Genomic DNA, 14,058 nt, shown 5'->3' on the forward strand with positions numbered 1-14,058 from the left:
ATAAACGGACGCTACCCTTATAGCCATAGGATACAAGATTATACAGACTATTCTCACAAAGAAATAACCTCACCTGGCCTAAACCTATTGTGTTCAAGTGAGGGACTGTTTAAATAGCTAACACCTTGGCTAACAAAACTCATTGTATGAACTTTTAGGATGGTTTAGACAAACAAGTCTTTTCTAAACACCCAGTGGGAATGTTCAAGGTCCATCTTAACACGTTAGAGAGAGTTGAATCTTGTGCCAGTCAAAAATATTTTAAAAGTATCTATAAGGTTATTATAAGTCATTTCAAACTATCTATGACATTGTAGGTCACAGAGACGTATTATAATTTTGTCATCTGCGGACCCAACAACTTTGCTATGAAGAAAATGTATATGAAAGTGTGATTTTATAAGTAGAAGTGTTTTAAGAAACGAATTAGTATTAGGAAAAACATATAATTATGATTATAATTATATAAGACTGTAGCCTATACTTAGATAAACAAATATTCAGTGGAGATACCAGAAGTCATACAGGTATTCATATAGATAATCATTTTTATGTAGTATTGATGAAATATATAACAACGTGTGTATTTCCTAGATAGACCAGTCTTTATAGACATACATTTATAGAGACACATATATATGTAACCAGTTTATGTAATAGTGATTAATCAAGATTATACTGAGTGTATTTTATATTAGACCGATTACCAGAATATTTAAAAGTATATACCATCCTTACCATTATACACATTATGAAAATAGAATGTATTAACTTAAAAGGATGGACTCAAAACACATGTGAGGCACCTGGTGGTTGAAGGTGGTATTATTTGAACTCACTAAATTTCCAGAGAAGGTTAATAATTAAGTCTCCTAACCCAATGGAAAGTGAGCCACGTCCTTTTGGCCAGAGCCATTCTAATTTTTATGGTCTTATTATCTGAAATGGTATTTAGAGGCAAGTAAGATGCCAGGAAAAAAAAAAAGAGCTCAGGGGGAGAGCTCAGGGATCCACCCTGAGGGGGGGACACTGGGAGATACACACACTCCCAGACTGACACTCATGCACCATGCATGAATACATATCTTTACATTCATGAAGATTCCTCAACACCTAATACTTAGAACTCGGAGGTCACAAGAAGTAAATCCTCTTTAGGAGTATCCATTTTGAAACTACGGCAGCCATCCTAACTCTGGTAACCAGCCAATAGGAACTGTAGCCATCCTGGAATGGGTAATTATGTCATGTTGATTTTATCTTGTATGTTCTCTCAAATATTGATATGTTCTCTCAAATATTGATGTATTGAATATTATACAGTTGATAATCATTCTCCCGAATCAATAACCGCCTTGTAGATTTTTTTCTAAAGATTCATATTTTTCATCATATTTTTCTTTTTGCATAGTTGCCTCATTTATTGACAATACAAGCGTCTAATTTATTTCACATTTTTTAACCACTTACTTACCTGCAGTATAGTAACGGTTGTACGTGTGAAATACAGACGTTCTGTTTAATTGTCAAGTTCACAAGGTTATTGATTCTACCGAGAAGTTATCATGGTGGTATTATGTCAAAGGGACGGTACGCCCATTTTTGCAAGTGTTTTTATTGATTTTCAAGACGTTCATGTAACGCAATCGGTATCTTAATTTCATGTGACTATTTGTGTTTGTTTACCAATAAATTTCTATTTCGTATGCCCACACGTCTCTGTGAATACGTTTCACAAGCATAGACTGTGTCATATAGATTGATTTTGTATCTTAAAAATATCTTCGTTAAAAATTACTCAATGATAATTATTGTGCGGGAAACCTGTCCTTAAAAAGGCACAACTTATTCTGACTGATTATTCACGACATCAGCTTTTCCCCAGCTTTTTTTTTCCTCAGCTTTTTTTCAGTAGTTGTTCCCCCCTCCATACATATACTATATGTTGTACACATTCTGTCCAAAATAACTGATCCCCATCTGTCCTACCTTAAAAACAGTATGGATGGGATCCTACAAGTACACCCCCTATGTCCGCTCAGGCTCATTCCAACACAATTCATGCACAGTGGCTGGGCTCTGCAGCTACAGAAGGAGCAAACTGTTTGAACAAGTCAGCGCAGCCACTGGGGATACACTTCTAACATCCAGCCCAGCTACTAAGGGGATTCAGCTACTAAGTAGTTTTTTTTCTGACAGTCTGCACATGGCCTACATGTTTGGAGGGGGAAAGGAGAAAAGATTAGAACTGCAGATAAGTGATGTGTAATGTGATGGGAGTGCTAAAATGCATGGGAATTTTTTTTTTGAAAATGGGTCATTTCACATATTGCACATACTTCCCTTCCCTTCACTTTTCTGCCACTCTGTTTAGCTGCTCAGAAAAACAAAAGCACTAAATACTTTAAGATATGAGGTAGCATGTAATTGACACCCTTCCTCCCATGTGACATGGCTGCTTCTTGGTGGTTGTCCAAGTTCTTGCAGGCTGACCCATCGGGTTAAGAAGTGGGTCCTCATCCCTGTGTAAGCTTCAAGTCATGACTTTGTTCTTACAGGGGGCTTCTTCTCACTTTTTGAAAAAAATATTTCCAAATGGATGTGTACTACCACGGGGTGACACTGTGGGTACGCAGGTAGCAGTGTGCCAACGTCCTAGAAGGGCATATAGATACTAGGAGAACTAAGGAGTGGACTTTATAGGCACACAGATAAACTTTCTAAAAATGATAAGGTTGATTTATTGAGTACAAAATTCATATAATACAAACAACAAATACAGGTAAAGGCATATAAAATTCTATAAGATTAGTATTGTATATCCCACACAAAACCTTAACCCCACTTCATACAATACGTGGAGCTGGTAGTGTAACCAGCAGTATGGAAATTCAAATTCCCGTAGTGGTGATTCTGTTGAAGGTGTAGGCAAGCAGACTTTGGGTCAGATTGTGAGTCCGGGTATACATAATCTTTTAGTTGCTTGACATGTTGCGCATAGAAGCACACTTCCTTAAGAGCACATGAAATTCATGTGTTGAACACAAGATAGGAGATGTCAAAAATAGCTAGCAAGCATGGTTTATTGGGTCTTATCCAAAGACCACAGATTATATAGCAACACGGTACTGGCAGGTGAGGAATACTGGTTAGTAACCTAGTATAAGTGTAGTTTGGTGGTCTGCTTAAGTAGCATAAAGGCAGAGCAAAAAGCAACCCCTTGGGAAGGTAAACCCTCTGCAATAAACTAGACCGTGAACTCCGTGTGTTCGGCTTGATAGCTCATTAGAGACGTTAACATCTCGAGCAACTAAAAGATTATGTCTACCCGGACTCACAACCTGACCCACAAGTCTGCTTGCCTACACCTTCAACAGAATCACCACTACGGGAATTTTAATTTCCATACTGCTGGTTACACTACCAGCTCCACTTATTGTACGAAGTGGGGTAAAGGTTTTGTGTGGGATATACAATACTAATCTTATAGAATTTATATGCCTTTACCTGTATTTGTTGTTTGTATTATAAAAATTTTGTACTCAATAAATCAACCTTATCATTTTTAGAATGTTTATCTGTGTGCCTATAAAGTCCACTCCTTAGTTCTCCTAGTATCTATATGTTCTTCTCACTTTTGATGACCTAACAGAAAGGAGAGGGAACAAAAAAAAGTAGGTAGGTACAGCTGGTGGGGCCATCACTTAAAGGGACCTGTTAGTTTGCCTTTTATCAGCAAAGCACAGCTTCGGTATATAGGAAGTGTTAGTGTGAGGGTTACTGTGAGCAGGAAGTTAGAGTAGATTAGAACATCTCTCTCTCTCTAACATATCATCTCACAGGGCCAAAAACATAAGTAGGCCATATCTTTAGTTCAGGAAACCCACAGATTAGAGATATCAGTTTCTGCCAGGCCCCCGGTTGCCCTACACTGTATAGTTCAGTGGTTCTCAACTCCAGTCCTCAGGACCCACCAACAGGCCAGATTTTAAGTATTACCTTGGGGAGATGCAGACTATAATACTGCAATCACTGAGCAGCAAATGATATCACCTGTGATGTATTTCAGTTATCTTGCAAACCTGGCCTGTTAGTGGGTCCTGAGGACCGGAGTTGAGAACCACTGGTATAGTTGGATCTAAAACTGAGACTCCCTGGTGACACATGTCTACATTCTGTCTAACCTGTTTTTCTGTCTATCCACCTGCCTCAGCCAACGCCAATGCTTGTAAGAACACTACTTGGTGATTTAAGTTGGTGACATCAATTAATGTATTGTGCTAGTCAACCCTGGTTTCTATTTCCCTCCCCACCCCAACCTGCAATCAAGGTCAAGCAGTTCTTTATTTAAAGAGTCATGTCTGCTGCGTCCACCATCCAAGACAGCAACCACCTTTTCTAAAACTCACATTTTCATGGTTTTCCTTTGTCGTCACTGGAGCATCTGAAAGATTGAAATTGAAATTGTTATCCAATGTATAAAGAATGTAATATATACAGAAGGCTTACACTGATATGCTAACCAGTATATAGTGACAGATACAGGTAAGGACTGGTGCCTAGATTGGGAACTTTGTAATTTTGGTGTAGGTTTCAAAGGTTGGTTTGTGTAAGGTCATTAGTGGGCTTTTTTAGAATGCGTTGGTTCCATACAGTCTGTAGGTACCCACATTTGAATGCTCTGAATCCCAGGACTGACAATGGACAGAACTGTACTTACCATAATGGAAATCAAGCACCAGTGCCTAAGCTCATATGGAAACCTTACCATTTTTAAAGTTTTTTCCCCTTAGTTTGCCTCTTCTATCAGCTGGTGAAAAATTATGGCTAACAATGCAACTATCCACTATGTAGCAAATGAACTGGAGGGTTGTTGAGAAGAGTCAGACCCCCTAGACTCCCTAGGGCCTATACACATTGGGCGTTTAGCCCCGGGACATGGGGCTTTGGGGTTTAGCTGCAGGGGGAGGGCACAGGTGTCTCATAAAGCCCCATTGCTGGCAAACCTTTGAGAGTTTGAGAGCTGCTGTGGCTGGATGGGGCTGAAAAGTGCACCAAGTAGTACTTCTGTTTAGAGCATTGTGTGCCCAGGGACGAATACCCAGAATGCAGACTTCTTGCATTCCAAACATTCATCCCTGGGCGCATATTGCACTAAACATACATACCACTAAGTGCCCCAACTAGCTGGAGCAGCTGTCATGACTCTCAGTGTTTGGCTAAACACTGGAGCCCCATGTACCGGGGCTAAACGTCCAGTATATATGGGGCCATTCAGTTCAAGAAACATGAATGATGGATGGTGGATGGAGGGTAGAGAAGAGTTAATATTTTGGTCATGTTTTAGCAACAGTTCCATTCCCTGTAACTTCTTCCTTTTAATGACAAATAAAAATTGTGACATAAAACTGACAGTTTTGATGAAATGATAGAAATATGAAAATGCATACATATACAAAGTACTTACCTTGTGGCATAGGGTACATGGCAAGAATGGAGTATGTGATCTCAGGTTGTACATCACAATCACTGGATGTGTTAAATCCTTCTGGGATACATAAGGAGAAGGCGTCACTTAAAATAAACATATCATAAACCTAAAAATCCTAACTATTTTGCCCACCCGGTGCTAGACACTGTCCATTTACAGTACTGTATTGGAAATACAGTAATCCAAATATGGAACAGCAAGTGAAAATAGGAAAGGCATATCAAAAATATGTAAAAATGTTACAACATACACTGTAAATGAACCTTTAAGGTATCTTCTAACAAGAACCTAAAGAAATTGTTGACCACTGCTTAAATAATAACTAGTTTTACCCTCAATAAACTTTAATGGGGTTCCTGCTAAATTTGCTGAACCTCCTGCTAACCAAACCCCTCCCAGTCTGCCTATCCCTATTTATCACTCATCCTGTGAACCTTGGTGTGAAGCTGGATTTGCAATAAACCACTGGCTCTGTCTTTACCTTATATTCATATTACCTTATATGGCGGCCTACTTGTTGGAGATCAGTGATTCAGAAAGTCTTGAACATAAAGACAAGGCTTTATGACAACTACACACTTGTCTTTGGTCTCTCCCTACACAGGTTCTCTGTCAATTACAAGGCAGTACCTGTTTGAGTTGCTTGTCAACTATTGGACAGATTACCCTATTGATTAATGATACAGCGTTAATCGTTAGCTTAGACTGTGGTGGCAGATTACCCTCTTCCTTTCCCTCTTGTGTTTACATACATCAATCCCCGATGTCTATGGTTACCAGCCATCACTTTTCATAGGCCCTTTCAGCTATTGAATTTTTATCTTAACAGTGGGGACTACCTGTCTGATTTCAGTCACACATATGACCCCCACAATTTATTATTTTACAAATCTACAGAACATATCTGTAAGTTCCCGAAGAAGCGCAATTGTGCGAGCAACATGTAGAGCGAAAATCTCTTTGCGACTCCTGACTGTGACTCAACCACTCCATGCACCTTACCTTTTGTGGATAATGCTACTGGTTATACTTCATTACACCTATCACTCTGTAGATCTAAAATATTATAATTGGAGGTGATATTTGAGTCCTCAGGGTCAAACCTTCTATGTCATCAATTGTATGATGAGTGATTTCTTTTATTTATTTTAAACTTTTTAACTTTATCCAATTAAAATTCTAAACTTTTATCTTAATTGGTGTGTCTATAAAGTCCATTTTTGTAATTCCTAGCTTCTCTCCTAGCTTCCTAGTTTATAAAGAAAACCAATCAACTGGCTTTTTTAGAAGAAGGTCAGCAATGGCATCCTCTGTATTTGCTCAGCACAGGTTTCATTTTATAATTGCACAATAATTAGGAAGTAGAATTACCTGTTGTTGGTTCTTGGGGTTTTACAGATGAACGGCGCTTGCTGCAAATGAAGAGGGTCACTAGGATAGCAACAAGGAGGAGTAAAATTCCTAGAGCCAGCGGAATAAGAATTATGAAGAACTTTGTGTTACCTGTAGGGAAACAATGCTCATCATTGTCTTCATCATAGGTAAATTAAGGTAGCTGCAGCTATGCAACCAACAGTGCCTGTAAAGGTGGCAACAACTTGAAAATTCTTAGGTTCCTGAATAAGACATTTGGACACAATCTAAGGTTGGAGGAAAAGAAGGTTTAATATTAAATTGTGTGTGTGTGTTGGGGGGGGGGGGGGGGGTTATAATCAGAGCAGCAAATACATGGAACCCCCTATAACGGGTAGTGGAATCAACTGGGCTGACAAATGAAAACAAATTCTAGATCTCTTCATCAATGAGCTCCATATACAGAGATATGCATACTCGTAGAATAAAAAACTTGAAAGGACACTGTTAGCAATGTACCTGTTGTGCAGTGGGCTTCAAACTCCAGACCAGATGAGGCCCTTTGCTTGCCTTTATTCATCCCTTGGGGCACTATTCCGCCCACTAATATGGGGCACTATTCCTCCCTTGGACATCAACAATAAGGCTTCCACTGACATATCACCAACAGTGGGGCAGAATTCTTTCCACTGATACCAAGAATGTGGCATAATTCCTTTCACGATTAATAAACAATTAATCACTATTCTTCCCACTGATGCCAATAATGGAGCAATATTCCTCCCACTAATGTCAATGATGGGGCAATATTCCCCCCCACTAATATCAATGATGGGGCAATATTCCTCCCACTGATACCAGTGATAGGGCACTATTCCTCCTCCTACTGACCACAGGCGCTATATCATTTATTTACTCCCACTGACCACCAAGCCTAATATACATTGTCTACTTCCACTGATGCTTGGGCATTTTCTACTCCCAGTGGCCACAATCTGCCCCCCTAAAGACTGAAGACAGTAAACTGAGACCCCTGCTGTAGAATGCTGTAGAGAGTGGAGACCAGTGGTCAGGAACTTCAAGTTAGACGCAGTTCTTAGTAAGTAACAATTGAGGTATCATAGGACAGCAGGCAGGATCATTTGTGGAGCACAATAATCTGGCAAGGAAATAGGGAGAACTTAAATAGCTGGCCAATCCCCCTGATTCGCCACATGATCAGCTGAGACTCACTACAATGCAGTTCTGCAGAACTATGAAGCAAAGGCTGGAGTGGTAGATCGGGTAAGTCATGCTCTAGTCCAGTTGTTCTCAACCCTTTCCTCAAGTACCCCCAACAAGCCATATTTGCAGGTTTTCCTTTATTTTGCACAGGTGCTTTAAATCAGAGTCAATGGCTTGGTATTTTGGACAGCTATTTTATCTAAAAGAAATTCCCAAAACATGGCCTGTTGGGGGTACTTGAGGACAGGGTTGAGAACGACTGCTCTAGTCCATGGGAAACCGAAGTTTAAGCCATGAAAGACATACAGATAGGGTGGACTTGTGTCTTTTTCTAACCTTTTCAACTATGTAAATAATCAAATCAGTGGCCCCAAAACAGTCTGATGGTGCTTCTCCTCTAGCTGGTGTGCTCCTGTTGCTTCCTCCTCTTCACACTCCTTTCCTGTGCACCAATCAGCCAATTATGATGAAAACAGACTGAAAATGTATCTACTATGAGTTCCCCTTAATGGTCTCGAGGAGTAAGGTTCACTAGACTGGAGCAAGTGTTGCACTGACAGTGAAAAGTTTTCTCCTCTGTGTCATTAATGGTATCATGTGCATTTGTAGTAACCTTTCATGCTGTCATCTTAAAGGGGTTGTAAACCCCCAGGGTTTTTCACCCTAATGCATTCTATGCATTAAGGTGAAAAAACTCCTGTGATGCAGCTGCCCCCCAGAGCCCCCCTTTTACTTACCTGAACCCGGTCTTTCCAGCGACGGGGACGAGCACACCAGCTCCAGATGGTGTCTCGGATCCTGATTGGATTGATTGATAGCAGCGCTGCTGTCAATCAAATCCAATGACACGGAAGCCGGGGGCGGGGGCCGAGTCCTGCGGTCTGTGTCAATGGACACAGCAGCAGGACACAGGAGCGCTCCCGCGTGAGTGCCCTGAGGGAGAGCGGCTCTCCAATGAGGCACTCGAGAAGAGGAGAAGCCAGGAGCGCTGAGGGATCCCAGAAGAAGGGGGATCGGGGCCACTCTGTGCAAAACCAACTGCACAGAGGAGGTACGTATGACATGTTTGGTTTAAAAAAAACCCACAAATTTAGTTATCCTTTAGGTTTTGTTGAACCAGATAGCCATACCTTCAACATCTGCCCCACCCTAATATAAATACCAATTAGAGAAAACAGCAGCAACAGGACACACAAGCCTGACTTCAATCCCCATAGAAGCTACAGTGCCTTGCAAAAGTATTCACCCCCCTTGGCATTTTTCGTGTTTTGTTGCCTCACAACCTGGAATTAACATGGAGTGTTTGAGGATTTGCATCATTTCATTTACAGAACATGCCCACAACTTTGAAGATTTTTTTTTTTTTATTGTGAAGCAAACAACAAATAGGACAAAATAACAGAAAAAGTCAATGTGCATAACTATTCACCCCCCTAATGTCAATATTTTGTAGAGCCACCTTTTTCGGCTATCTCAGCTCCAAGTCATTTTGGATAAGTCTCTATGAGCTTGCCACATTTTACCACTGAGAATTTTGCCCATTCTTCCTTGCAAAACTGTTCCAGCTCCTTCAAGTTGGATGGTTTGCACTTGTGAACAGCAATCTTTAAGTCTGACCACAGATTTTCTATTGTATTGAGGTCTGGGCTTTGACTAGGCCATTCCAACCCATTTACATGTTTCCCCTTAAACCACTCAAGTGTTGCTTTAGCAGTGTGTTTGGGGTCATTGTCCTGCTGGAAGGTAAACCTCTGCCCGAGCCTCGAATCACACACAGAGTGGTACAGGTTTTGCTCAAGAATGTCCCTGTATTTAGCAGCATCCATCTTTCCCTCAACTCTGACCAATTTCCCAGTCCCGACTGCTGAAAAACATCCCCACAGCATGATGCTGCCACCACCATGTTTCACTGTGGTGATGGTGTTCTTTGGGTGATGTGATGTGTTGGGTTTGCACCAGACATAGCGTTTTCTTTGATGGCCAAAAAGTTCAATTTTAGTCTCATCAGACCAGAGCACCTTCCTCCATAAATTTTCGGAAGCTCGCACATGCCTTTTCGCAAACTCAAAATGTGCCATTTTGTGTTTTGCTGAAAGTAATGGCTTTCTTCTGGGCACTCTGCCATAAAGTCCAACTCTATGGAGCGTACGGCTTATTGTCGTCCTATGTACAGATACTCCAGTCTCTGCTATGGAAATCTGCAACTCCTCCAGGGTTACCTTAGGTCTCTGTGCTGCCTCTCTGATTAATGCCCTCCTTGCCCGGTCCGTGAGTTTTGGTGTGCAGCCGTCTCTTGGCAGGTTTGCTGTTGTGCCATGTTCTTTCCATTTGGTTATGATAGATTTGATGGTGCTCCTAGGGATCATCAAAGATTTGGATGTTTTTTCATAACCTAACCCTGACTTGTACTTTTCAACAACATTGTCCCTTACTTGTTTGGAGAGTTCCTTTGTCTTCATTGCAGTCTTTGGTTAGTGGTGCCTCTTGCTTAGGTGTTGCGGCCTCTGGGGCCTTTCAAAAAGGTGTGTATATGTAATGACAGATCACGTGACACTTAGATTGCACACAGGTGGACATCATTTCGCTAATTATGTGACTTCTGAAGGTAATTGGTTGTACCAGAGATTTTTATGGGCTTCATAACAAGGGGCAGGGGTATGACTATATATATCAAGAATAATGTACAAGTGAATGTGATAGATGACATCACTGAGGGAGCTAGGGAAGAGGTGGAATCCTTATGGGTAGAGCTCCAAAGGGATGAAGCTAAGGGGAAAATAATACTGGGAGTATGCTATAGACCCCCTAACCTGAGGGAGGAAGTGGAGACAGATCTCCTATCACAATTTGGATTAGCAGCAAGGATGGGAAGTGTTATCATAATGGGGGATTTTAATTATCCAGACAATTTAAGGCTTGCCAGTTCCTTAATGTCTTGCAGGACAATTTTATGGGTCAGATGGTAGACCCACCAACTAGAAATAAAGCATTACTGGATCTACTGATTACCAACAATACAGACCTGATCACGGATGTGGATATACGGGGCAATTTAGGTAACAGCGATCACAGGTCAATTAGTTTCAGTATAAATCACACAAATAGGAAACATAAAGGAAATACAAAGACACTGAATTTCAAAAGAGCCAACTTTCCTAAACTACAAACCTTGCTAAAAGGCATAAATTGGGATAAAATATTAGGAAAAAACAACACGGAGGAGAGATGGGTTTGCTTTAAGAGCATATTAAATAAGGGCATTAGCCAATGCATCCCATTGGGTATTAAATTTAAAAGAGCGAACAAAAGTCCTGGATGGCTTAACTCCAATGTAAAAATGCATATAAAAGCAAAGGAGAAGGCCTTCAAAAAATATAAGGTTGAGGGATCATCCTCAGCATTTAGACTTTATAAAGAATGCAACAAGAAATGTAAGGGTGCAATTAGGACGGCTAAGATAGAACATGAAAGACACATAGCGGAGGAGAGCAAAAAAAATCCCAAGAAAGTATGTAAATAGTAAAAAAGAGAGGACAGACCATATTGGCCCCATAAAGAATGAGGAAGGACATCTGGTTACAAAGGATGGGGAGATGGCGAAGGTATTGAATTTATTCTTCTCCTCAGTCTTCACGAGTGAATCGGGGGGCTTCAGTAACCAAAACTGCAGTGTTTATCCTCATAACACAACACAGGAAGCACCTCCATGGTTAACAGAGGACAGAATTAAAATTAGACTTGAGAAACTTAACATTAATAAATCACCGGGACCAGATGGCTTGCATCCGAGGGTACTTAGGGAACTCAGTCAGGTGATTGCCAGACCATTGTTCCTAATTTTTACAGTCTACTGACTGGAATGGTACCAGCTGATTGGAGAAAAGCCAATGTAGCACCAATGTTTAAAAAGGGCCCAAAATACATCCCTGGGAATTACAGACCAGTTAGCCTAACATCAATAGTATGTAAACTCTTGGAGGGGATGATAAGGGACTATATACAGGATTTTAGTAATGAGAACGGTATCTTTAGCAGTAATCAGCATGGATTCATGAAGAATCGATCTTGCCAAACCAATCTACTAACCTTCTATGAGGAGGTGAGTTGCCATCTAGATAAAGGAAGTCCCGTAGACGTGGTGTATCTGGATTTTGCAAAAGCATTTGACACAGTTCCCCATAAACGTTTACTGTACAAAATAAGGTCTGTTGGCATGGACCTTAGGGTGAGTACATGGATTGAAAACTGGCTACAAGGGCGAGTTCAGAGGGTGGTGATAAATGGGGAGTACTCGGAATGGTCAGGGGTGGGTAGTGGGGTTCCCCAGGGTTCTGTGCTGGGACCAATCCTATTTAATTTGTTCATAAACGACCTGGAGGATGGGATAAACAGTTCAATCTCTGTATTTGCAGACAATACTAAGCTAAGCAGGACAATAACTTCTCTGCAGGATGTGGAAACCTTGCAAAAAGATCTGAACAAATGAATGGGGTGGGCAACTGAGGTTTAATGTAGAAAAATGTAAAATAATGCATTTGGGTGGCAAAAATATGAATGCAATCTATACACTGGGGGGAGAACCTCTGGGGGAATCTAGGATGGAAAAGGACCTGGGGGTCCTAGTAGATGATAGGCTCAGCAATGGCATGCAATGCCAAGCTGCTGCTAACAAAGCAAACAGAATATTGTCATGCATTAAAAAGGGGATCAACTCCAGAGATAAAACGATAATTCTCCCGCTCTACAAGACTCTGGTCCAGCCGCACCTAGAGTATGCTGTCCAGTTCTGGGAACCAGTCCTCAGGAAGGATGTACTGGAAATGGAGGGGCAACAAAGCTAATAAAGGGTTTGGAGGATGTTAGTTATGAGGAAAGGTTGCAAGCACTGAACTTATTCTCTCTGGAGAAGAGACGCTTGAGAGGGGATATGATTTCAATATACAAATACCATACTGGTGACCCCACAATAGAAATAAAACTTTTTCGCAGAAGAGAGTTTAACAAGACTCGTGGCCACTCATTAAAATTAGAAGAAAAGAGGTTTAACCTTAAACTACGTAGAGGGTCCTTTACTGTAAGAGGGGCAAGGATGTGGAATTCCCTTCCACAGGCGGTGGTCTCAGCGGGGAGCATCGATAGCTTCAAGAAACTATTAGATAAGCACCTGAATGATCGCAACATACAGGGATATAAAATATAATACTGACACATAATCACACATAGGTTCGACTTAATGGACTTGTGTCTTTTTTCAACCTCACCTACTATGTAACTATGTAACTATGTAACAAAGGGGGTGAATACATACGCACATGCCAATTATCAGTTTTTTATTTATGAAGAATAGTTTTATGTATATATTTTTCTAATTTTACTTCACTAACTTAGACTATTGTGTTCTGATCCATCACATATAATTTAGATTAAAAAAACATTGAACTAAAGGCTGTAATGTAACAAAATACAGTGGGTAAAAAGCCAAGGGGGTGAATACTTTTGCAAGGCACTGTACATGTGCTGCTATGGCTATGCTAGTGTCTTGACATTACAAATCTATTTCTCTTTACGTGCTTCACAAAGGTACTATTCATAAAAATATTTTTCTTTTTGCATCCTTTTTTCTGCTATTTATGTATGATTTTTTTGTTAACCAAGACAAAAAGAAACATACATTCAATATTAGAAAGGCAAGTAGAGGGAGCAACATAAGGGAGGGAGAAGGGACACCCTACTCTCCAACCAAGTGGGAGGGAAACCACAATATACCATACAAATATCTTAAAAGGTAAGTCCACTTTAACCAATTACACACTCACATAAGACTTCTCAAGAGCGTAGGTATCCTAGAGCAAGATCTGCGCCTTCCAACAAAACTCTGTCTCCACCACCATCTTAACACATTGTGGGTCATCTGTTAGGGTATTTAGACCTATGCTTATTTCCGAGGAGGAGAGTTGGAATTGAAGGACAGCATTACTTCCCAGTATATT

The 14,058-nt window shown here is 40.6% G+C and overlaps 1 protein-coding gene across 4 annotated transcripts in view; it reads right to left on the reverse strand.

The window, feature by feature from the left end:
- The window catches only part of LOC141117096 (high affinity immunoglobulin gamma Fc receptor I-like), a 40,283-nt gene that overhangs the window by 6,941 nt on the left and 19,284 nt on the right, over nt 1–14,058 (reverse strand). For 3 of the 4 annotated variants that reach the window (XM_073609711.1, XM_073609710.1, XM_073609708.1), the window contains 3 exons: nt 6,863–6,994; nt 5,468–5,548; nt 4,410–4,444 (listed from right to left, as the gene is read on the reverse strand). In XM_073609711.1, the coding sequence (XP_073465812.1) occupies nt 4,410–4,444; nt 5,468–5,548; nt 6,863–6,994 (248 nt within the window). The remainder of the gene's footprint in view (nt 1–4,409; nt 4,445–5,467; nt 5,549–6,862; nt 6,995–14,058) is intronic. The other variant, XM_073609709.1, reaches the window with a different exon arrangement.

The sequence above is a fragment of the Aquarana catesbeiana genome, linkage group LG13, assembly GCF_042186555.1.
Source record: "Aquarana catesbeiana isolate 2022-GZ linkage group LG13, ASM4218655v1, whole genome shotgun sequence".
In the NCBI taxonomy this organism is placed as follows: Eukaryota; Metazoa; Chordata; class Amphibia; order Anura; family Ranidae; genus Aquarana; species Aquarana catesbeiana.